General features: G+C 36.7%; 1 protein-coding gene across 1 annotated transcript in view; it reads left to right on the forward strand.

Moving 5' to 3' along the window:
• The window catches only part of prex2 (phosphatidylinositol-3,4,5-trisphosphate-dependent Rac exchange factor 2), a 136788-nt gene that overhangs the window by 35894 nt on the left and 73554 nt on the right, over positions 1 to 27340 (forward strand). The window contains exons 7-14 of the mRNA XM_084102368.1: positions 7014 to 7147; positions 7257 to 7360; positions 10236 to 10385; positions 11941 to 12085; positions 18272 to 18372; positions 22880 to 22983; positions 23073 to 23122; positions 27015 to 27090. Coding sequence (XP_083958494.1) covers positions 7014 to 7147; positions 7257 to 7360; positions 10236 to 10385; positions 11941 to 12085; positions 18272 to 18372; positions 22880 to 22983; positions 23073 to 23122; positions 27015 to 27090 — 864 coding nt within the window. The remainder of the gene's footprint in view (positions 1 to 7013; positions 7148 to 7256; positions 7361 to 10235; positions 10386 to 11940; positions 12086 to 18271; positions 18373 to 22879; positions 22984 to 23072; positions 23123 to 27014; positions 27091 to 27340) is intronic.

Here is a 27340-nt window from a genome sequence, read left to right on the forward strand (position 1 = left end):
TAAGTTGACACACCTAGTCCTATAGCCTATCACTTGATGTCCAATTAATAGAGCGCTTTCTGACGTTTAGTGAAGCTGATTGCTGTAGCCTATATCCAACTTAGGCATGGGGTCTTCTTCCTTTTTTAATTTGTAGTGTTGTTTGAATGGTAGTTTAGTAAATTTGTTTGATCAAATATTCAATATCTCTACTCATCAGCGGTAGCAGTTCAAACTAATATCTCATAATTTACATCTCGTCAATGATTGGTTGATATACCAAGGGAGGCTTGTTACTTTTCTCAACACTCCACTCTATGGTGATTGGCTTCTTTTTTCTTCTTTTTTTTTTTACCAACGGAGGCACAAGTCTCCGGCTATGGATTTGCCTCCCCCTCCCTTTCTCTATCCCCTCAAACTCGCGTTTCACACTTTCGGCACATTCGGGACACAGTGGTGAAATTACAACTACATTCACAGCCACTGCACTCATGTTGGGTTTCCATGTTTTATGGGGTCTTTCCATAGACTTAATGTTTTTTATATTCTATCCCCCTACACTAACCCTACCCCTAAACCTGCCCATTACACAAAACCTTCTACTATTTTCGATTTTCAAAAAAGATCATTCTGTATGATTTATAAGCTTGTTTCCTCATGGGGACCAAAATTTGGACATTTGGTCTCCCTTTGAACTCTATTGGTGCTTACTAAGACAAACTTAGGGATTTGAACAAACCCTTAACCCTAAAGTATAAGGGTTTGGCATGTAACATCCTGCAAAGTTTGAGTTTCGGACAAGAAAGATTAGGGCTGGGACGGTATGGATTTTTTCTTACCGCGGTTGAAAAGCAAGAAATTCCCTTAAGACATAAGCCCTTTAAATACAAATAAATAGCCATGTTTTATAAAAATGTTCACAAAACTAAATGAAAATGTTGTATGTAAGATAACGTTAATTAAGTTGTAGGTTACGTTTTAATGTCACAGGTAGCCTAATAATCTCAAGGTTTACTGCTTACACGATTCTTTTGTAGTTTGGTGTACTAAAGTGTTGTTCTAAAATAAACATTCACGAGTGTACCTTATTACTTCTTCTCACTGCTGATTCCTGATGGTTTAGAGGACGAGTCGCCCGCTGTCGTTTCAAAGAATAGTATACGGCGAGCGCGTCAAGCATAAAATGCCTCGTCCACTTGGGGAGGCGCGCGCGCAGTCAGCGAAGAAGAGATAAAAGCCCACCCACACTGACAACTGATTGGTTGACTTACCGAAACGGGCCAATCAGGATGCTCTCTCTCGCTCCCTCTCCCTCTCTGCCGTGCGCGCGCTACACGGTTTGGAACTCATGCTGAGTCCCAATTCGCCTACTTATACTACGACCTAAAAGTATGTACTTTTTTTGTGAGGAAAAAGTACATACTTTTGAGTGTGTAGCAAAAGAGTATGCACGTTCTGGGACATACTTCGATGACATCATGCAACGTGAACTTGAACGTGGTTGCCTAGTTACGCACACCTCGACTGTTAACAAAACATTTTACATTTCATTCATTCTTATATGTCCAATATAATTTTATTTACTATTCCCATCTTTTTTTCCACAATACATTTACATTGTGTTTTACCAAATTGAGGAGTGAAGCAGGGCGTCGTCATAGATCAACCAGACGCAGGTCGTTTGTGAGGCGGCTGGTTCTGACCTGGTTCTGACGTTCATGTGCAAATGTGTGTAACGAAAGCTACTTATTTTCGGAGTTAAAATATTTAAAGTTTATAGTGTAACTATTGTTTAACGTATTTTATACTTAATCTTATACTTATGTATAATACTTAAAAATACCCCGATGAAAATTAACCATGCTTTTACTATATTAAAAGTGTAGTAACCATGTTTCTTTGGTTGGACTGATAAAGTTAACATTTGTAAAGCCATAGTATTACTACAAATAAGTCAGACAGAAACATCAAAATACCGGTAAATACATAAAAAAAGACACTTGCATGACACTGTACTAGAGCCTTTTTATTTATTGTTTTGTAGCCTGCAATGAGGCGCTCAGTATTTTCATCGGACCCTACAAGATAAACACGGTACTTTTTTGGCACAACATAAACCCATTAATATTACGAGACAATAAAATATAACTTTTATTAGGGTTAAACATTTGAATTCTTACACTTAAAAACTGAGGGCGCATCTCCGCTGCTGCATCCGACTGCCAGGTTTACATCACCACCATCACCGCAAAGCTCCTCCCTCCCGCACGCAATGGGTTGTGGGCAATATTAGCCGTTAGAGTGTGCATTGATCTGCACTTCGAATTCTAACCGGAAATAGTAGACCATCCGGGTATCTTTGGAACACTCATTTCAACATACTACGATTTGGGACGTACTAATTCTAGTTTCGCATACTATTTAGGACGGATAGTATGCGAATTGGGACTCAGCATCAGTCTCTGACTCGCATGCGCACTCTTGCTCGCTCGCTCTAGATTCCGGGAGATTTTAACTAATTTGCGGGCATCATGGAGCCGCTATTAATATGCGGGAGACTCCCGGAACTTCTGGGAGACTTGGGATGTCTGTAGGTACTCTCGCATATAGGCCTAATAGTCAATACGAATGGAATGTTATTATGTGTCATGGAACATTGCGCTCCCCAACTCGCGAAAGGTCGGATGTGCTCCATCTTTTGATGGATTCAAGGTTTTCTAAACAAAACTTATGTAAGACACAATGTTATTAGACACAATCCATGTCATTAGAATCAATGTAATTAGACACAACGTGCACACATGTGCAGGCCAATGCTCTTTTTTTTTTTTTTTTTCGGTGATGACGGTGATGAGCTCAGACCCGCGGTAGGCATCATGTGACCGCGGTAATGCGGTAACCGCCCCAGCCCTAAGAAAGATATCTTACAGCTTGTGGCTTGTTGAGGAGACATGTGGTTTAAATTTTCAAACTTATGATTTCCCTTGATGGACACTGAAATGTTCAAAAATCCCATTGATTTGCTCTGAATACTTTTAAACAGTAGTGTAAACTCCTTCACCTGAGTTAGTTCGACGTCAGAAGATACATTGAGAGGCGCCAGCACTAACCCCCCAAAACTCCATTCTTGTCAGTGCTTTTGATGTAAACGATTGAAACTCTAAAATACTAAGTCCTAATTGAACTTCATGCTTTTGTTCGTCTTTTCTTTCAGCCTCTGTACAACCTCTCCCTCCACCCACCAGCTCAGATGAGTGCTCTTTAGACTATGCCAGCACTGTCTGCTCTTTGCATCAATGCCTTTAATTAGACCCACTTTGTACGGTAGCGGCCGCTTGACCATAGCACGAGATTAACTCTGCCATTATTCATATTCAGATGGCTGATTAGAGCTGAAATACTTTCACAAGTGCTCTATAAACTAACCACAAACTACATCCAACATGCAGACTTGTTCTACCCCCCCATCACATCATTTTGCATGCAACACGTGACCCTTCAAATAACCAGCAGGTATCGTCGAATCCAGTTCGAAACTCATTTATCCTCCAGACTTCCCCCTTAATAACGTGTGACTGGGCATGCGGCTGCCGGCCAAGGGTAACAATAGCGGTGATTGTGTGGGCAGTGTGGGTTCTGTGCTTGGGGTTTATGTAACAGACCCGTCCAGTGAGGTTTTAAGTGAACGGGGAGCTGGGTGTTTTTGGAGAAAGATAGAAAGAGGTGAAATAAAAGACACAGACATGGTGAACTCACACTGATTAGGACGTACACACACTGACGAGGACATTAATTCAGTCAATAGAATGACTACAGGGATAGTTCCAAGAACAGAAAAAGGAAAATGAAAACACCCGTATTACTTTTCTCTTCCGTAGAAGACAAAATGAGAAGTTTAGCACAATGTTTACTTTCATAATTTATATTATTAATATGTATTTAAATATACACTACAATTTATTCAGAAAGAATGCATAAAATTGATGTGACAGACTTAAAAGATAAGAATTTTACACTGTTAAAAAAAGTTTCTGAACTTTTTAATCAAAGAATCCTGAAAAAAAGTATTACGGTTTCTACAAATAAAGCAGTACAACTGTTTTCATCATTGATAATAATAGAAAAAAGTTTCTTGAGGACCAAATCTGCATATTAGAATGATTTCTGAAGGATCATGTGAAAATTCAGCTTTGGCCTCACAGGAATAGCTTGAATTTCAAATATTTTCAAATAGAAAACAGCTTTAAATATTTTCAATCGTAATAATATTTCACAGCATTACTGTTTTTAATACATTTTTGATCAAATATATGTATCCTGTGTACGCCTAAGATATTTCTTACAAAAAAGTCAAAAATCTTACTGACCCAAAACTTTTGAATGTTTGCTTATTAGTCTGTTTTGCATATGCACATATTCAAATGTATCATCAGTTACGAGACACATGGGAATTTTTACTTTTGGCATCATGGATGTCAAACCTGGTGACATACTTGAATGAGATTTGAGAATTGCGGCATTTTAATAATAGACTTAAATGCGTGTTTTAATTTTTTTTTTACTAGTGTATGAACACTTGGAATAAAGTCGGATAGACTACTTTTACAGTACTTTTAGTGTTTTCTTTGTCATTTTTGGAGCTTGACAGGCCATGGGCACCATTCAATTTCATTGTATGCTTAATTTATATTTTTGAATATTTTGTGTGAACAATCCCTTATTTATTTATTTATTTATTTATTTATTTATTTATTTGGGGTGAATTCAGGCTGATTGCGACACTGCCATTGAGATGACGAGACGATGGGAAAATTGTCTCAATCAACCTGAATTCACCCTATTTACTTTTAAGACTTCAACAGAGTCTAAAAGTCTGGGTTTTGTGAGTGTGTGTGGTGTTGCTAATGCCGTTTTTGTGTTGATGAGATGCTGCAGTAGATGTGAGTCATTTTATCATGGTGGCACTAGACTGAGTTAACGGTTGTGGTCAGTGTGTTAACCACAAAGGACTCTTTACTGTTCAGTTGAACTTTCTCACGTACAACTTCCTGTGTCACTGGGATACGGTATGAATACTTCACAACATGCTTTAGATCTATTTTTGAGCATATTTTGCAGATGGCGATACAGAAGACTGTGTTTATGCTTACATCCTTTGTTTACCCATCTGCTCCATGAGTCACTGAGCCGTCACGTATTCAAGAATTCATGTAATGTATTTGTAAGCAATCGTAATAAGTTCAAGTCTCACATGTTTAGAGATTAAACCGCAATGACCGCAGCTATTTTTAAACGAACAAGTGGACTTTTGCATTTGATCTCGACAGCCTTGCATATGTAGTTGTGTTTTAAGAGAAAAAAATTGCAAACAAAGACCATGTTGTTTTAGCATTCAGGGTGCGTGTTGAAATGATCTTAGCCAGGTTTCTCTGTCCACATCAACCATTGTAAAAACACACCGCAGAATGAAAAACAGGCGGTCAGATTTTTATGAGGGAAATATAGTGGAATGTTTTAAAAAGACAAACATGGGTTTTGAAACTGAAATTTGTTTTAAGATCTGCAATTTCTGCAAGATTGTTTCTGTCTGCAACACATATCTGAGCAGTCACACCCTTCTGGTAGGCGAGAAATTATATATATTTGGTCTGTGTGGCCAGAGCTGTCACCATAAGTTTCACAGAGGACGGCAATGAATATTACGGGGAAATTTCTGTGCACCATTTAGTGGTACACACTGTTCTGAGTGCAGTGACTCTTCCAAAACCGCTTTTATGAAGTTCACAATGACCTCTTGGAAGCAGCTCCCAAATCTGTTTTAGCCTTTTGTGCTTCATTACTGGCCTTTTGCCTTCCTGTTACTTCATATCCAGGAAACAAAGCCTTTGATGGGACGCACACGCACAAAGAAAGCAAAGAATCTAAGATTTGCTTCGGAATCGTGAACTTCACCCCCCATTAAATATGAAATACATCACTGCATTAATATGTGTTCTGGAACTGGAGGGAGAGGAAGAGGGTGTCTGTTCTCACAGGCTGTGGGTGGAGATGAGTGAGAGGGTGCTTTTTCCACAGTAGTGTCCAGAAGTGGCCGATTGTTCGTTATTGCTGACCTCCCGCGCATGCAGATGTGTGTCCTTCACAGCAGGACTTGTGAAGCAGTGATGATGCAGTGTTCATAAAACTCTACTGACCAGGAGCACTCTGGGAAATTAGATAAAGTGTGGGACTGAGACAGTATAAGGGGGTGGAGATGGACCAGAAATTGTGGGAGAAATTATAACACTTTGGGAAAGCTGGCAGCTATAGGAAATTAAAGAATATTTGTAGACGTTTTGGAAGCATAATTATTTTCAGCTACTATTATACCAGAAAAATAATAAATTTTTATTTATATTTATTTTCAACAAAAAATAAATATCAGTTTCTATTTTTTATTTTTATTTTTTACTTTTATGCTCTAATGTCTTTAGGGCTCCAACATTACAGAAAGCTGAAAGGAGATTAAACAAAACATAACATTATATTTATTTATAATTTATATATATATAAATCATTTTTTATAAAGTTTGTGATTAGTTTATAATTATATATAATATAATATAATATATTTAATACGTGTTTGCTCTATTTTTGTTTGGTTTAACTTGAAGTACTAAAATAACTAAAATAAAATAAAATAAAAAAAATAACTAAAAACTAGACATATTTAAAAAAAAAACTAATAAAATACAAAAACACAATGAAATGGCAAAACAAAGTGACATGACAAAAACACACAACAAAATGACCTAAACTTTTGAAATAAGAGTGTAATGTAAAAATAAAATAATTACAAATATTTTCAAAAATTATAATAGTATATAAATGATACTAAAATAAAACTGACTCTAACATCACAGATAGCGGGGCTGATAATTAATAATATATATATATATATTTAATTTAATTTAAATAAAATATTATACAATTTTATTTCTGACAGAAAAAAGTTTTTATTTTTATGATATACTTGTTCTGTTTTCCTCACTCAGGGCTCCAACATCACAGACAGCTGTACAGAGATGCTCATACAGGGAGTTTTGCTGAAGATCTCTGCGGGGAACATCCAGGAACGCATCTTCTTCCTCTTTGACAACTTGCTGGTGTACTGTAAGAAGAAGAACAGGTGAGCTTTCACTATCACCTGTCAAACCTTTCAGCTGCCAGCTGTGTTGGGTTTTAATGAGAGAACAGAGAAGCTCCAAGTAAAGGTTCTGTGCTGCGCTCTGTTACAGGCGTTTGAAAAACAGTAAGACGGCCACTGAGGGTCCTCGATACCTGTTCAGAGGCAGAATCAACACTGAGGTCATGGAGGTGGAGAATGTGGATGATGGAACAGGTGTGTGTTATTCTGTCAAATAACTCTTCCCATTTCATCACCGCTTATATGGCATTGCATCACTAAAACATAGTTTAAAGGAATAGTTCACTTAAAAATGAAAATTCTGTCATCATTTACTCACCCTCAAGATGTTCCAAACCTGTATGAATTTCTTTCTTTTTCTGAACACAAAAGAAGATATTTTGAAGAATGTTAGTAACCAAACAGTTGATGTATCACATTGACTTCCATAGTATTTTATTTCCTACTATGGAAGTCAATGGGGCCCATCAACTGTTTGGTTCAGCACAAGAAAATGTATGAATTTAATTCTGTCAGTAAATGATAAAGGAATAGTTTACCTAAAAATGAAAATTCTGTCAAGGAAATAATTCAACTTAAAATAAAATCCATTCATCATTTACTCAGTCTCATGCCATTCTGAATTCAGTGTTATTTCAATATCACTGAGATACTATTATAGTTCTTCTTATTATTTTTAATGAGGTTTTATTTGTATATTTTCCATTTTCATTTTAGTTAAAGGTTTAGTAATTTAGTTGTGTGTTATTGGAATTTTATTTAAATATACAGTATGTTTATATAGTTTATTTAAAAAAAAAAAAATCAGTTTTAATTTAAGTTATTTTATTATTATTAATGGGAAATGTTGCCTTAGCAACTATCTGAAAATAAAATAATTTTGTAAAAAATATTTTATTTAATTTCAGTTAACGGTTTATTTATTTCAAGTAGCACAAATATTTTGTATTGTTCAAGTTTTAACTATAATAATGACTTTATTTCTTCCGTAGAACACAAAAGAAGGATTCTAGCAGAATGTCCTGGCTGCTCTTTTCCGTATAATGAAAGTGAATTGGGAAAGTGAATATCAAGCCCCATATGTGACAAAATAACTCTATAAAAGTAGCTCAAATAAGTCGTGTGACATACATCAATTTATTTTAAAATTACTGAACAATCTTTGCACCGTCATGGGGAAACTAACAAACCATATAGCTTTATTTTTACTGAAATGCTGTTTCAAAGTGTGTGGAGTAAGTGTTTAACTACTTTAACAGCTAAAGGTTAGAAAAGTGGCATTTTCTGGGCTGGATGACAAGCACTTGGAGCCCTGTGACTGGATGAACTCTTGAGTGGAGTGTGTCTTGGCGAAGGAGGAGCCCTGATTATCAGTTATATTTGTAGAAGCAATAATTTGCTCCCTGGCGGACCTAATATCTGGCTGCTCTGGAGATGGATGGGTTTCAGTCCACAGAATCTAAACAAAGCCAACACCGCCGCATTTGCTTGTGGGTGTTTTCCCATTCTCCCCAATGGCTCTGTGTAAAATCCAGACATAGACTATTATTCGCCTGTAATGAAAGCTGTTATGCTGATGGAGACGTCCTGTGCATGGCTGTAAAGGGACACTCTAAATCATAGATGGAGTGTTTCTCTTTGATTTGGGTTTTGAATTGTTTAAATGAAAGAAAGAACACTCAGGGAAAAGCTTGTAGCATTATGTTATGAATTGAAAAACTGCAAGGGGCTAATGAAGCGTTTTCAAATGGATGAGACTTCAAATAAAAGTTGAGAGCAATTTGGAAATTGGTTCAATTGAATCAAAGGAAGATTCTGACTGTGGGGGTGTTAAACCACCAGTGGACGTACAGATGGAGGCTTGTAATTTGTCCAGTTCCTGTGCTGAACTGAGAGGCGTAATCATTGTAACACACAAGCCATTCATAGGGGAAAGAAACGCAGGCGCACGTATTGATTGATTATGATGCGAAAGAACGGCCCATTTCTAATGCATGAGAAAAGAAACTGATGAATACATCTCAGCTTATTTGTTTTTTTGCTGAGGTGTTTATTCGCATTTGGGTTTCAGAGTTCTCCTCAGTCAGACCTTGCTTGTAGCGCTGTCATGATTATTGCATATTCATCATCCAAATAAGATTACGTATAGATTATTTATTAAATATGCACATTTTTACGTTTCTCTTTGTGAAGCAGCATGCAGTCTTAAGTGCACTTTTCAAATGAACTCACTCATGTGATTGTATTAAGATTATTGTAATGTGTATTATTTCACTTTATGTTAAACTATTGGCATAACTGCACATATTTGCATTGATAGCATTTCAGGTCGGACCACTTTAATCATGCATATAAATGTATATAGTGTATATTATACATTATATATATATACACATTTAATTAAAATTATATGACTTTAATAACTGATTTATTTATAATTAATCATCAACTCAAAATTCATGATCATTACAACCTAACTTGGTCGCAAAGCATAGAGTTACATTTTGAAGAATGAAAACAATGCATGAAAATGATCACGAAACCACCACACACAGTATCGTTTGAAAGTTGCAACAAAAAAAAAGTTCTTGTTCCTCCGAGACATTGATGCAATCAGTGCTTCAAGATGGGTTTTAATTCCTGCCCGTTCTTCAGGACTGTTCAAATAGCGTGTCGATTCTTCACGGCCTTGTAATTAGAGCAATTGATTCGTCGTCTGCCTGTGATCCATTTCATTCATGGGCTGTTTTGTTTGTTGCCTGTTTCATGTGGGAATGTTTCATTTGCTCTGAACTTTACTGCTCTCATGGGCTGTTCACACTGCTTTGTTTATGCCCAAGAACATCTATTTTGTCATCTGGGCTGCTTTGATAGATAGCCTGGCATACAAATGTGGAGGGAAGGCAAGAATGCGAAACGGAGAACATTGCTGGTTGTGCCACATGTAGACAAACGGGCCACAAAGACAAAAGGAAAATATGTGTTGGAAAATCCAAGGAGTGGCCTGGGAGAGCTATAAAAGGCATCTCTGACAGGCAGACATTGATTACTTGTCGGTGTTTTTCCTCAGCGGATTACCACAGCAGCGGGAACATCGTGAACAACGGCTGGAAGATCCACAACACAGCGAAGAACAAGTGGTTCGTCTGCATGGCAAAGACACCGGAGGAAAAGCAGGAATGGCTGGAGGCCATTTTAAAAGAGAGAGAAAGGCGGAAAAGTGAGTAGTGATGTGATTATACCTGCAGAGGCGCAAAAATTTTACATTAGGGCTCACAAGTTAACAAATAAGTCTTAATATAAGAATTAATGGTCATATTTTGCTGTACAGAATTATTTTTTTGTATATTATATTATATCATATTATATTATAAACAAATTAAAATGAATTAAATATAAAGAAATTTAAATTTGAAAAAATAAATATATTTACACAGTGATTCACATCTTTTTTTTTTTTAACCAAGTATTAAGGTAAGTATGGCCACTACCAATACCGATACCTCAATTAAATGTTTGTTTTTTCTTTTCAAAGGATAAAATTAGTAATTATATCCATTCAATTATAAAATTATATAGTTATAATCTAATTTATTACAATAAATTAATCTAATTAATTGCAATTTAATCCCACATCAAATTCAGATGGAAATTCCAAAAGATACTTGAAAGTCATTATTGTGTTAAATGAGAAAAGCATCAAATAGACATTACAAAAAGTAGCTTTAGAAAGAAGTATTTTATTTGATTCAACCTAGAATTTATTACGCATGAACTTAGAGGCTACAACGGCCTTGATTTTTTATTTAATTTTTTCAGAAGCTGCATCTGAATTAGTATTTCGATATATATTTACAGACCAAAACAGTTTGGTTACCAACATTCTTCAAAATGTCTTTTATGTTCTGCAAAAGAAAGAAAGTAACTACATGAAGGTGAGTAAATGTAAATAAACAGAATTTTAATTTTTGGGCAAACTATCCCAAAATTTCAATTTTTTTTTTTTTTTTTTTTTTAAATAACTAATGATCTAAAGAAGAAACTAAAACTTCCAGTAGGTGCCGGTAAATGTCTAAATGAGTACGTTATTGAGTCATTCATTCATTCGATTAATTCAAATGGCTGATTCTTTCAGGAATGAAGTAAATGGCTTTCTTTATGAATGGGCCATTGACTTTTTGGTTCACTTGATTGATTTGTTCAAAATGCTGATTGATTCAGGAATGAAGTAAATGGCTCTCTTTATGAATGATCCATTGAATCGTTGGTTCACCCGATTGATTTGTTCAAAATGCGGATTCATTCAGAAATGAAACACCACTGTGTGTTGTTCAGAGACGCAAAGTTCTGCTCTGGCTTTACAGGTAATATTTTCATTAGCAAAATTACGCAAAAACAGACAATATTGTGTCTAAAATAACAATATTAACTTATTGAACTGTTGTATAAAATCAATGTCACATTTGCACTCATGCTATTCGGGACAAAAACAGCACTTGTGTGATATTATGTTACTCGAGTTAAATTGCTTATCTCTATCATATGATATAAATATGAGACAAAAACTCATACATCGGCATTTTTGCTCTGATATCTTGAATTTTAGGAGCATTCTAACAGCATTCTATAGGCTACATCACGCAGTGAGTTTTTGCCCTGCATCATGTTATATACATACAATGTATATACACTGCACTATACAAACAACACATAAGCAATCTGTGTAATTCTGGGTTCAGAAAGTGAAATCTTTCCTCTCTTATTTGCTTTTCCAGCATTAAGACTGGGCATGGAGCAGGACACCTGGGTGATGATATCTGAGAAAGGCGAGAAGCTTTATAACCTCATGAGTAGACAGGGCCACCTCATTAAGGACCGCAAGCGCAAACTCACCACCTTCCCAAAGTGCTTCCTCGGAAGGTAGGTCAGCGAGAGCCATCTTCCTGTGCTCTGTCTGTGCAGATAATGGGTAGACTCCAGGAGAGATTACAATAGGGGTCATGGCCTGTAGTATCATGTGAGAGCGAGTGACACGCTGAGAACGAGAGTGTGTAGCTGTAGGAGTGACTGCAGTGACAGGAGCACATAACATTTCATTTTGGTCACTCATAAATAACAGAGTAGTGCAGTATAATGGAACTACGGATGGGCAGCATGCGGGTGAAAAGATCTGTCTACTGTTCATGATGAATGGATCTCAAAATCGTCCATTTCTGTGCTTATAAATCTGTCTTTTCTTGTAGAGTTCGTCTGTCTCTTGTTTTGCTTTTTGCTTTTCCTTCGAAAGATCGAAGAAATCATATCCTTTTTTGGTTGACTCTTCTTTTACCAACAGTTTTTATACACACCTCTTATTTAGCAGTGTAGCCACAGTAAATCTGGTCTGTTTTGAATGGTACACAGAGTTCCCTGCTTGTTTTTAATCTATTCAGAGACACCACAGGGATAACTACTTGCAGACCTGCAGGCGTTTTCTGCCACACTTTCGAATGGTCAGATGCATTAAACTGCCTAATAAACCTGATGACCTGATTAGCCTATTTGCTTTTCATACTAATGATGTACAATGGAGATATTTGATATTTGCAGGCAGCGCTGCTATCGTCACAAACCCTTAAGGTACACTACCTTTCAACATTTCTATTTGTTTTTTTAAATTATCTTATGCTCACCAAGGCTGCATTTATTTAAGTGAAAAAACAGTAATATTGTGAAATTTCATCACAATTGAAAATGTTTCTGAATATTTTTTAAAAATGTAATTTATTCCTGTGATGGCAAAGCTGGATTTTCAGCAGCCATTACGACAATCTTCAGTGTCACATGATCCTTTAGACATCGTTTTTTGATTTGGTGTTTAAGAAACATTTCTTATTATTTTCAGTGTTGAAAACAGTTGTGCTGCTTAACATTTTTGTGGAAACTTTGAAACATTTCAGCTTCATTTATTTGAAACAGAAATCTTTTGTAACATTATTGATGTCTTAACAGTCACTTTTGGTCAATTGAATGAGTACTTACTGAACTAATTTTTTAAATCTTACCCCAAACTTTTGAACAGTATTAGCAACCTATTTTACTGTTTTATAGGTATTATACCTATTATAAGGTTAATGTCTTTTAAAACCCCAGGTTAACGCCACTTTAACCCAATTTTTAAAGCAACAACACTTTTTTTGCAATGTTTTACACTTGTAGTTTTGATTACACTTTATTTTAAGGTGTAATTATACATTTAAAGGCGCAGTTAGCAATTTCTTAAAAACACTGTTGAAAAACTGAGCACCACAACACGCTTGTAGCCAATCAGCAGTAGGGGGTGTGTCCACTCATGCTGGGAGAGGAGAGAGAGAGAGTGAGCAAGAGGGAGATTTGAAGAAAGACTGTAGAAAGAGAGATGGCTGAGAGACAATACAAAAGAGAAAATCTCAGAGGAATATCACTAGACTATGATCAGGCAAGAGCTTTACGACCTGCGTTAATATTAGAAAAGCTTTCAAACGCTGGAAAAACCTAAAGCGGGAAGGCCTGAAAACGGATGCCTACTTTGCGTTGTCTTTGTTCCATATATACGTGAGTAACACTTGTTTTGCTACAGTATGTTTCACAGAACCAAGAAATGCTGCTGTTTTATTGTTAGCTATAGTAACAGGACAGTTTTGAGTGTCATTGAAACATTATTTTGCTTTGCTTCAGCTAGGATAAAGAGACATGCACTCTTCCATTGAGAATTTGTGTATTTCGGAGGCAGAGCAATGTGTTTGTTTGGGTTTAGGATTTCAATTTTCAACTGTTTCTCAGAAATCACTTACTGCACCTTTAATTATTGAGTAATATTAATTAACTACATGTACTTACTAGAGGATTAGGGCTTATATTAGTTGCATGTAATTATGCATCATTTATAGTTATTACTATAGTAACAACATGTAACATGAGGACACTGTATTATAAAGAATTACCACAGTTTTTTAAAAGACATTTTAATGCCTGGGTTATGAAATCATGCACCACTTTTGCATTGTTAACCTCAAATTGCAGTGCTGAGGTATACAGTGTGAAACGATAGAATGTTACAGCAAGTTATTTAACATCAACCAACCAATCATAAACTGCCTCAGTGATTGCCTCATTAAATATTCATGCCATGTGTTTAATTTCAGCATTTTAAGGAAACCGTAACAAATCATTTCCACTTTTAGACAAGCGGGTATTGAAACACATCAACATTTTGTATGTAAACCCAGAGTTCTCATAAAAGGACTAAACCATGGAAACATGAACAAGATAACCCAGATTTATGTCAACCTAAGGTTTAGAATACTAGCTTAACACTTTCAAATGTTTTTCAACAACTTAGAGGGTTATCACAAGGTAGTTTTCTACACAAGTTATGTTCGTTTCAGTGAGTTTGATCTGATAGCGTGAACATTTGCAGTCTGCGTTATGCTGCAGCATCCAGACCAGAAACTATAAAGGCGATTGTTCCAAGATGTGTTGAATTTTTCCAGCTCTGATCTCTTTTGTTTTAAGTGTGGTTGGGAAATCCTCAGGCTGGCAATCCTGAAGTTTCTGCAGTTGGCATTCATAATTTAAACCCTCTGAGATGTCAATACGACAACCTCACTGTACACTAAAATAAGACACTCTACGGCACTCAACCACTTGCAAGACTCTCACTTTTTTATAATGCCATTCTTGGTTGGGATATGTCTGTTCTAAAGAAAAATAAACCCTCAAAGAACAACTGCTCATACTTGTGGCCAGATTATATTGTAAATGGAATTAGGGGCACAACTTATTTCCCCTAGTGTTTCCTGACAACACACAGATAAAGAGGTCTGGAGTGGGAATGGATTCATTAAGGATCGAGATCACAGACAGCAGATAATGTTCATGAGTGGGTGGTTTGTGCGTCTCAGAAAGCCAGATGGACTGAAGAAACATATGACTGCAGAACCTGTGAAAATATATCTCTGTCTGGGTGAGCGTGCTGAAACACTGTGGTGATTGGGCCATCGGTTTGTGTTACTTATTTAATGTGTGATTCGCAGCCAGTAGTATTTTTGATCAATCTCATCTCTGTTTGATGTCTCTCTAAGTCTCCACTATTTTAATATCATTTCAATCTGCTCTGCTTTCATATAGTTCTCCCCTTGCTATAAGTGTCTCTCTCTTTGCTATTTGTGCTAAATTTGATATAGTAAATGTGCTGCAAATGTTAGCTCTTAAATAACAATCACAGTTATTAAAACACTTGCTTTAACGATAGTCATCACTATATTTAGTTAAACCACTTTTCTTTTCTTTTTAACAAGCTACTCAAAACAATTTGATGTAGTTCTTGTTTTGCCTCAGGACTGGCATTTGGCAGATGCTTTTATCAAAAGCGACTCACAATGCATTCACATTTATCAATATACTGTATGTGTTGGATGCATTATTTATCATGACCATATTGGTTATTGGCTGATATTGGTCATTGATTGATTGATTGATTACAGTATTTGTAAATATTGGATATTAATCAGGTAATGTAAATAATTTTTGTGCTTGTCATAAACCTGTATTATGTGCATAATGTAATTACATGTAATATAATTCTTATTCCAAATATTGTATGTTTATCATAGCATGTTTGAGACCAGATTCACCTGCTTTTATGAACTATCCAACCATAATCCCACCCCCATAATAATACCATCCCCAGAAATCCTAATTTTGTTGTAATGAGGATTTATTTTTTGTCATTGAAACAATTTTTTCCCCACTTTTGAATGAATGAATGAATGAGACATTTATATAGCATTTTCATATGTACTACTGTACACCCAAAGCGCTTTACAATCATATCAGGGAATCTCTCCTCAACCACCACCATTCTGTCCATTCTTTCATTTTAGCATATAAAACTACAGATTTTACAGACTATTTTATTATATATACACTCACCTAAAGGATTATTAGGAACACCATACTAATACTGTGTTTGACCCCCTTTCGCCTTCAGAACTGCCTTAATTCTACGTGGCATTGATTCAACAAGGTGCTGAAAGCATTCTTTAGAAATGTTGGCCCATATTGATAGGATAGCATCTTGCAGTTGATGGAGATTTGTGGGATGCACATCCAGGGCACGAAGCTCCCGTTCCACCACATCCCAAAGATGCTCTATTGGGTTGAGATCTGGTGACTGTGGGGGCCATTTTAGTACAGTGAACTCATTGTCATGTTCAAGAAACCAATTTGAAATGATTCGAGCTTTGTGACATGGTGCATTATCCTGCTGGAAGTAGCCATCAGAGGATGGGTACATGGTGGTCATAAAGGGATGGACATGGTCAGAAACAATGCTCAGGTAGGCCGTGGCATTTAAACGATGCCCAATTGGCACTAAGGGGCCTAAAGTGTGCCAAGAAAACATCCCCCACACCATTACACCACCACCACCAGCCTGCACAGTGGTAACAAGGCATGATGGATCCATGTTCTCATTCTGTTTACGGCAAATTCTGACTCTACCATCTGAATGTCTCAACAGAAATCGAGACTCATCAGACCAGGCAACATTTTTCCAGTCTTCAACTGTCCAATTTTGGTGAGCTCGTGCAAATTGTAGCCTATTTTTCCTATTTTTAGTGGAGATGAGTGGTACCCGGTGGGGTCTTCTGCTGTGGTAACCCATCCGCCTCAAGGTTGTGCATGTTGTGGCTTCACAAATGCTTTGCTGCATACCTCGGTTGTAACGAGTGGTTATTTCAGTCAAAGTTGCTCTTCTATCAGCTTGAATCAGTCAGCCCATTCTCCTCTGACCTCTAGCATCAACAAGGCATTTTCGCCCACAGGACTGCCGCATACTGGATGTTTTTCCCTTTTCACACCATTCTTTGTAAACCCTAGAAATGGTTGTGCGTGAAAATCCCAGTAACTGAGCAGATTGTGAAATACTCAGACCGGCCCGTCTGGCACCAACAACCATGCCACGCTCAAAATTGCTTAAATCACCTTTCTTTCTCATTCTGCCATTCAGTTTGGAGTTCAGGAGATTGTCTTGACCAGGACCACACCCCTAAATGCATTGAAGCAACTGCCATGTGATTGGTTGATTAGATAATTGCATTAATGAGAAATTGAACAGGTGTTCCTAATAATCCTTTAGGTGAGTGTATTCTCTTCGTCCAACGATTTATTTTAGTTTTTTGATAAAATGGTATAGACCAGCATTCTTTGTGATCCGAACCTGGAGGAATTAATCTCAGTAATGTAGTCAGGAGGACAGAGAACCCTGCATTATTTCCCGTCTTTTCTGTCTTTTTTTTTCTAATCATTGAATTTCATTCTGTCACGGACACTGCACTGATTTTATGCTTTACATGCGCACAGTCTCTTTCTGTCTCCATCTGTCTGTTTTCTTTAGTCATTTTGTTCACTGTCATTTTTGCTTTCTGTTTCTATTTCTTCATATCCATCATTTATTCAATCACCTAAAACCTCAGAGGTCTGCTGGAGTCTGGGATGTTTCTCATGCTGTATCACCATGGGTTCCATAAACTCTGGGAAGAGCCGCAGGATAACACTGGTGGAACTTGGCATGTTCGTTTTGGTTTTGCGGAGAGGTGGATAGGAAGGAGAGCCGGGGAGGGAGTGGTGGGAGTAGAATCAGATATCCTCCACTGAGACAGTGGCTTTACCCAGCAAAATTGCTAAATTATACAGGGCAGTCAGTTTAACTTCATCAGGAGAAAAAGACCAGAGAAAAAAAAAATCCGGGAGAAATAGAAAAAGGTTTTTCAAGACTTGAAGTTTAAGGGATATTTAAGCCTTATGTAGTTTGAATACTTGAATACTAATGTAGTTTGAAAATCTATGCAGTGATAGATATATAGATAGATAGATAGATAGATAGATAGATAGATAGATAGATAGATAGATAGATAGATAGATAGATGACTACATTGCACAGGAAGACTATTAATTATTGAGCTCATCTCTGTGGTGTGATCAATCAGTTTTAATGGATTTTGTTGACGGTCATTAATATAATTTATGAGTCCCTCTTTCTTTGTCCGCACATTATTTTACTGTCCTCTGTCTGTCTTTTCTTAGTGAGTTTGTGTCGTGGCTGATGGAGATCGGAGAGACCAATAACCCTGAAGAGGGGGTTCATTTAGGTCAAGCCCTCCTGGAAAATGGCATCATCCACCACGGTTAGTTCCATTTCCACTCTATACTATATGCCATCATATTATATCTTTGACTACATATTCTGACTTGGAACATGTCACTACTGGCTTTATGCTGTATGCCAAAAAAACCCCCTGTGTTTTGCAAGGGAATTAAAAGAATCAAAATAACATTTACTAAAAGAATTGTATTTGTTTACCTGCATATCATGTGTGACCATTAACATGCAAATGTATTGTTAAATTATTAAAATATAAACTTAAAGTACTTAATATTTAGATATTAAAGTCCCTCTGTGGTGAAAATCAAGCTTTCAGTGTTGTTTATATGTCTATGTCGTGTTTTTAATTTGCTTTAAGATAAACCATGTGCAAATTAATAAGTCAGCACCATTGCTGAGTATTTTCTGCTTAAAACTGCCGTGAACCAAAGACAGTCTTTGACTGTCCAAAGACAGTCAAAACACGGTTTGAAATCGCTTGTTTCTGACGTCACAAACTACACCCTTAAGAAAAATGGTTCTACACAGTACCAAATTAGGGTTCTTCGGCTTGTAACAATAGCAGGACCCTTTTTGGTGCTAAATAGAACCCTTTTTATAAGGTCATAATTAAAAAAAAAATCAAGCAATATGGATCATAAATTCCTTATCTCTGTTACTTATTTTGTGGAGAAGAGAAGGTGAGTATCCTTAACTGAACAGAACTGCTCACACTACATGTTCTGTTAAACTAAAAGAGAAAAAGACATGATTGTTAGGAAATGATTGCTACAATTTATAATTTATAGACATTTTAAGAAAGACATCATTTACCTGTTGAGAGTTTGTTGACAGTCTGTTTAGTAACTGTAGTTGTATAGCTGAGCTCCAGAAAATCAGTAATAAGGGGGCTTTGACAGTTACAGATTTGAAAAACAAAAAGGCGGGAATAAAGAACCCTAATAACACAAAGAACCATTTCAACATATAAAGGGTTCGTCAGGACGATACAGTACCAAATAGAACTGTTACTACGTTTAAAGAACCTTTAAAGAACCATATTTTTTTAGAGAGTACCTTGAAACCAATCATTTCAACATGTGAGTATCAAAGAGTGAATCTCTGAACTGGTGCGAGTGAGTGGAGGTGGGTCTAATTTGCATATTCATAGAACCGCGTTTACTAAATAAGGCAAGGGTGTAGAGTTACATTCAAGCTATTTTAAGGCATGAAGAAATTTTTTTCAAGGAAAAAACTTTTAAATATGTCATTTTGGTGATCAAAGATGAGTTTTAAGAGCTACAATTATTTACTACAGGGGGACTTTAAGTAAATATTTTAGGTCAAAGGGGTTTGGCTGACGAAAAAAGTTTGGGAATCCCTGCTGTATACACACAGTTGACTCTCAAAGTAAAAAAAAACAAAAAAAAAAAACTGTCATGGTTTATTTACCACCATGTCATTCCAAATCTTCTGCATAACAGCAAAAAAATATCTTTTCTTTTTTTTGCGGAAAAATATCTGTGTTTATTTGTTGATGAAATGGAAGTCAGTAGAGTCCAATGTAGCTTTGGACCCCATTGACTTACAAAAAGTTGTGCAGAAGAAAAAAAGTCATACAGGTTTGAAACTACATTAGTGGGAGTAAACAGTGACCTTTTCCCCCCTTAGTTATAATAACTGTACAAATTAGAGGGATAGTTGAGAGTCTGATAATAATAGAAAACACATATACTACTCTTATTTATTTAAAAATGTAGTAGGCCTACATCATATTGAACTAAAGGCAATTGGAGTTTTTTTCCCAGTCATAACCAGTGGGCACTACTATCGTCTTATTTCATAATCTGCTTAGCTCAAATAGTCAGTTGATGAGTTTCATCATCACCATTTGGGCTCTATTCATTCGTTAATGCAGATGGCTGATTGGACAAATAGCCCTCTTAATATTTCAAGTGCCCTGACATCATTGTTTTCAGGCCCTGAGGAACTCTGGGAGCGTCCAAGAGCAGATGGCTTTGTCTATGTTTATGTGAAGAGTCACACATATTCATTGCTTCACACCATGCTGTTTGTTTAATACTGAGGGAAATTTCTGGTCTTTTGCCTATACTATTTATTTTGTCATTTTTTGGGGGCAGTGGGGTCCAGTTCTGCTTAATGCAGACTCACAGTATGGACGTTTTTTTTTTAGTTTCTTTAAAGAAGACTGGCTGGCTTTGAGCCAGGACTTCATGCTAAATCACTTTTCACTTCATCGCTTCCTAACAGGGAGAAATAAATTCAAGCATTAGGACTCCCTATCCACTCGCTTGCATTTACGGCTTTGGTGAGAAAGATCTTTAAGCCGAGAAGGATGAATTCATTTGGCAGAAAGAGCAGGATTACTTTTCACAAGCATGTTGGTGTTACTTGCATTTGTGCTTACATGGAGCTGAAAGCCTCTAAACTCAGATTATGAAGGTCCTTGAGAGTTTTTGTTGCCTTTTGTGTTATTTTTGTAAAACCTTTTAATACCAACAAAGATATTTAATCAGCCTCAATGTAAATCGTATTTCTATCGCCATGCACGTTAAATTAATCAAAATAGAATATAAGCTATACGTTTTAAACCTTTACATTGCAGTGGTGATGTGTTTATTTGAAAAATAAGTGCTAATAAACAATGCAAAAGTTTTACACCTAAAGAAATCAATACTTTTACTGTTGGCAAATACATTTAAATTCACAATATGCTTCTCTTCTGATTGCTACATAGTGCTATCTTCATAGCGGCAGTTATTGGACACTTTTGATAGTGGAATTAATTACAGCTTGAATTAACAATAGCAAATTAAAATATAGCTGCGAGCAGCGATTGCGGGCCCAAGCCGGTGGCACCGCAACCCCGCAACCCCGGGGTTTAGTTACCTAAAGGCACCGGGGTGGCGGTGCCGCCGGCTTTGGCCCTTCATCGCTGCTCGCAGCTATATTTATATATATATATATATATATATATATATATATATATATATATATATATATGACAGAAAATATTACTTGTCTTACCTTATCTGATACACTCAAATTATTCCACAACATTGATTAACGTTGATTAACCCGTTGATTAACCGGTGGTAAAATACTCTCACCGTCACATACCTAGTATATTTTTATATAGATACAATAGGCATACCTGATTTTGAACACAAGAGGGCAGTATAGCACTATGAATGACATGACTTATTTATTTTTTGGACTAAAAAAACATTCTGGCTGTTTTTAAACTTAAACAATTATTAAATTGAAAAAAAGAATAAAATGGGTATAGTTCTGATATCTGTATAATTTTATATAGAAATAAATGAGAGAAAAATAAAAATAAAAATAAAAATAAGAGAGTGATTTCAAAGCATTTTGAAAGTGACAAACTTCCTGCTGCCAGTTGGTGACGCTATAACTTTGACTCATAATAGTCACATCCATGTGATCGGCCTCTTACAACGAACACACTGCTGAAGTTTCATCAAGATCAGTTAATGTATGCAGAAGTTATAACACACTTCCTGTGTCCCATTATTCGCCATAAATTAGTTTCCTTGCCACGGCCAAACCGTTCGAGATATCAAAAATCCGTTCGCAAGAATTCATCCTCAATGTCTTGACTTCATTCACACCGAGTTTGGTGGCGATCGGATGAATTCCCTAGGAGGAGTATTTCACATTCCATTGTATGCGTTTTCCAAACAACGTATAATAACCGACTTCCTGTTGGGCTGGTGTAAAACTTAGAGCACGAAAGTTATTCGGCCCGATGAGATCTATATGTGTACTGAGTTTCATATTATTACATGCAAGCGTGTTTGATATATGGACCAAGTTTTCGGACACCATTCCATTACGGAAACAATAGGGCCTTCGCCCTTTCAGGGCTTGGGCCCTAAATATAAATTGTATATCACACATACATTGTGTGCAAAAAAGGGTTAAAAAATCTTTTCACAAAAATGTCCTCCTCTACTATTACTAATTATTTTGCGGGGTGGCTTGTAAATTCACTTTTATTGCTATTATAGTTGGTAAAATGTGCATTTATTTATGTACACTAATATTTTTTTATGTTTTTTAAAGAAGGCTCTTGTGCTCAACAAGGCTGTATTTATTTAATAAAAAAGTAAAAAATAGTATTATTGTGAAATATTGCAATGTTGCATCCTTCAGAAATAATTCTTCAGAAATAATTATAAAATGATGATTTGGTGCTCAAGAAACATATCTTATTATTATCAATATTGAAAACAGTTGTTTGCTTAATATTTTTGTATAAACCATGATGCATTTGGTGCATAGAAAGTTCAAAAGAACATCTTGTAACATTGTAAATGTCTTTACTGTCACTTTTTAACAAATGTAATGCATCTTTGGCTGAATAAAACAAATTTCTTTCAAAAAACAAACAAACTTTTGAATGGTAGTGCAAACTTAAATTTATGTAGAATGACAAAACACATTATTTGGATGCATTTTGTTGTAGTCTCAATTAAATCTCCACCCTTTTAAACTCATTCTAGTTACAGACAAGCACCAGTTTAAACCGGAGCCGGTGCTCTATAGGTTCCGCTATGATGACGGCACATACCACCCTCGCAGTGACATGCAGGATGTCATCTCCAAGGTAACTCAACCGGCTGTGCTCCGCTAAACGTCTCTTTTCGCCCCTTGGAAAAGTTGCACATACAATAACGAATGTCCTTCTTCTCTCAGGGTGTGAGGCTGTTCTGCCGACTCCATAGTTTATTCACACCGGTGATCAGGTAAGGAGCCAGTTTCTTAGTTCCACCTCATTACAGCTGTCTCTTGTCACACCAGCTCTACCAGGTGCGTTCGCGCCCCTGCCGTTTCTCCTTCCGCTCTAAAGATAGCACCTACAGGACAAAACAGGAGGCTGATAAGTGATGAGAAAAAACTATACTAGAGGACTTATCCAGAATTCAGTTATTGATTATTTTATTTATGTTTGAGAGTATAACACCATCATTTTGTAACCGTTGTCTTAGTTCATAGAGTTGGGCATAGTGTTGTGTCATATTCCTATGTGTGTAATCAGTGTCAGAACTGCACTACAAATGAGTGGAAGCCTTAAATGTGAAACAGGTGCAGGTTGAGGTTTTGGCAGCTGACAGGCCCAAGGACATGAAATTCTGCATGCAAACACAAAGCTAATAGACTCTGAGGGCACGTTTTTTAGTTCAGGGGTTCAGATTAATCCATTTTCCAATTTTCTGCTAAATTCTGCCATGCTTGTTGAAGGATTCTTGGGTTGTACTGCAAATATGCAAATATTATTAGAGTTGCAAGCCATTTTCTGGAAGGTAAAATGCATAAAACCGCTCTCATTTCAGTCTGTCAAAGCAAATACTGTTTACTTTGTGTGTGCACCTGTGCGTTTGCATTGCTAAATGTTGTCTACGTCTGTAAGGCTGGATATTTTATATGCATCAATTTTCCTATTTTTAAATTGGATATTTAAAATAATCAAATAATAAACAGTTATTTTTACTTTTCTATTATTTAATTAAATATGGATTTATTAATTGTCCAAGTAATAACAAAGCTTGTTTACAGCTGACAATCATGTTACTGACCATGTGAGTAAGCATGTTCCCGGGTACATAGGATCACAGATATTGTTCCTCCACCATAAATAAACCACCATCCAAATGCTTGAGTTTTATCACTGAAATGCCATGCAAATTGATTTTTACAGACGTCCCCATGAGAAACAATTACTGTCCGAATAGGGCTTAAGAATGCCTACATGCCCACATTTCTCTACTATGTACTGAGAATCTCTTCCTTGTGGAGCTATAATTGGAGAATCCAGCTGTAGTTAAATTATCTGGAATTTCCTGCTGGTTGGAGGGGTTCTAGGGGGCTTCACGCCCCCGCCTTACCAATGTAATAATAATTTTTAAAAAACTTCTGCACCCAGGTTAAGTTACATTCCTGACATACTTAGAGAAGTAGAACAAAAAGAAAGTAAATATCTAAGAGTTTTAAAGATCTTGAGACAGAAGAGGATTTGAAAGGTTTGTTTGACTCCGCGTACACTTTTCCTACAGATTTCAGTGCTCTTGTGCCAGGCATATGACTGCCTGTGGTAACGCTGTTTACCCTCATTTGTCATGGTGACAGTTCTGGGTACAGCTACAGAGGAAAGGGCTGGCTCCATGTCTGTGGCGGTTAAATCATGGCAAAGCCTGTCCAGCCTCACACTTCTGGTCTGTGATTAAAACAAATCCTTATATAATCAGACATAACCCATCACAAACACTTGAGGTGCACGTTGAAAAAGTTACATTGGGATTTTTTTTTTGAGAAAAGGCACATTTCATGTCATCTGGAGGTGCTTGATTGTGTGAAAATAGAATGGGGATGTAATTCTCAGAACTGTAAACAGCTAAGTTTGGCTTTGAGTGTGTGTTAGTTGTAGGGTGTGGGCCCTAGTCTAGCCCTCTGACCTAGCGCAGTGAGTGTCCCCCAAGAGAACCTTGGCTTCATGGGAAAATCACTGCTTCATTTCATTTCCCGTGGTCTGGAAGCAGCAGCAATGCATCAGTTTGGCCCGTTCCAGGCCCTGGAGCTGGATCGAAGTGGGCTGAGAGACACCTGCTGACCTCTACTGGAGCAGAGAAAGACGTTTTATGTCGAGAATAGGCGTCTTGAAACACGTTTTTATATATATAAAAAATGAAACTATTTTTAACTTGACACACCATCTTAAATACGCAACAACAGTTACAGGGCACTCAAGAAACAGTGTGAGCTGCACACAGTTGCCAAGATGCCTGTTTAAATGGTTCTGGCTTTAGCAGTGTCCTTTGAAGGGCCTAATTTTGAATTTAGAATTTACTTTTCCAGGAACAGTGGTCAAGTCTTCCATTCTGTCATGTCTTCACGCATCCCAAAAGTGACAACCAAAATGTTCTGTTCACCCAAAAAAATTGTGTTTAAATTAATTTACTGATTTGTTCGTGTATTCCTTCACTGATTTGCTCACTGATTCATTCAATGGCTTTAGGTGGTGGCAAGCGCCTTTTTGTGTTTTGAGTGGGACGTTGAATCAAACTCAACGATTGATTAAAAATAACAGCTGGAAAAAATATTTTGTTCAGATTAATTTACTGATTTGGTTTTAATTCACTGATTTGTTCACTGATTAGTTAACTGAGTAGTTTAATGGCTTTAGGTGGCGACGGGTGTCTTTTTTGTGTTTTGAATGAGACATTGAATCATTAACTCAATGATTCACTAAAAATAAGTCATTCACGACTGAAAAAAAGATGTTCTGATTCATTTACGGATTTATTCAATGGCTCTCATTTGTGCACCCATATCATCTTAGCGTACATGGTAAACAGTTTTGACTTGCTGTCCGCTGTGGAGGAGCTCGGAGAGGATATTCTACTCGAACTGGTGAAATACAAAAAGGAGGAGAGGGATGCTGATATAACTGACGCTGGGAAGAAGAGGCTAATTTTATATCTTGGTAGTAATTTAGGGTGAGTTCAGGTTAATTGGGACACTTTTTGCCATTGAGACGATAAAAAGTGTCCCAATCAACCCGAGTTCACCCTAGAAGATTAGGTGTACTCCTCCCAAAATGGTTTAATACCTTCACTTAGGTGGTGACGAGGTTTTATGTGTTTTTTAGTGAGACATTGAATCATTAACTCCATTCATTAACGATTCATTAAAATAACAGCTGTTTTTCAAAACTGAAAAAAGCTATCAAACGAAAGGAAGGACTTTGGTAAACCCAGGAGGGTTTCATTGTGTAAACTGTAATTTGCACGGTGTCAGTATACTAATCAGAGCACCACTGCTAAAAATATCAAAACTAAAAAAATGTTAGGAGGAGAAAATCTTGTCAACTCCAAACACGGACTAGTCAATTAGTTTACCATCATGTCCCATTATTTGCTTAAACCTTCTGTCACTTAATATCTAAATTCGGTAACACTTTATTTTGATGGTCCCCTTTAGACATTCTTTTGACTATAAGTAACTTTGCACCTACATGTCAATTAATGCTCATTAAAGTCTTAGAAGACTGTCTGCTTAATATCTGCTAACACTTTGCTATGGTCCCCCAAGAGACATTCTACTGACCAAAAGTAACTTTGCATATACATCAACTTATCCTACTAACCTGAACCCCTTATTCTACTAACTCTAACCTTACCCCTAACAGTCTACTAATACTCTAATAGGAGTTAGTTGACATATAGGTGCAGTGTCACTTATAGTCAACATAATGTCTAATAGGGACCATCAAAATAAAGTGTAACCCTATAAATTCACTCTGCAGAGACAGAAATGTCTGCTTTTAGTTGTCCCAGATCAACTTTGTTTCACTTTTTTGTTACATAATATATAGAGGGTCATTTATCGGTCAAACATTGTGACTCCTGTGCAACCCTAAAATAAATTCAAGGTAAAGCACTTGTTTGGGCTTCAAAGAAATTTAGGGGAAAGGGTTGTTTTGATGTGAAAGCCCAGAACAGCTCTCTCAAGAGCTTTTAAAGCGGATGCAAGTCAAGACAAAGGTTAACAGTTAACTTGAAATGTGTGTCTCTTGAGGCTACTGTAAAGAGGAGACATTTTTGAACTGGTCAAGTCAAACGTTCCTTGTTTTCCACACAGGGATAAGGATTATCATCTACGAACGTATAAATCGGTGGTTATGGCCAACAAGCTGATCGACTGGCTGATAGCACAGGTAATACTTGATACTGTTTTATAGACCGACTGGAAACACAGTGACCTCCATAGGAAATAAGACACGTGGAAAGAATAAAGCAAAAGTAGTAGATGTTTCCTAAATTGGCCGGATGATCTCAAATGAGGTGGAAGTGAACTGTAAAAATAAACCTTTGCCTAGCCACATAGTCTAGTTCTGTCCACTTAAAAACAGACGAATCACTATGAGACTGCAGATTTGGATTAAATTTGAAGTGCGGTTCGGATAT

Source organism: Abramis brama (assembly GCF_963993115.1).
Source record: "Abramis brama genome assembly, chromosome: 24".
Taxonomy (NCBI): Eukaryota; Metazoa; Chordata; class Actinopteri; order Cypriniformes; family Leuciscidae; genus Abramis; species Abramis brama.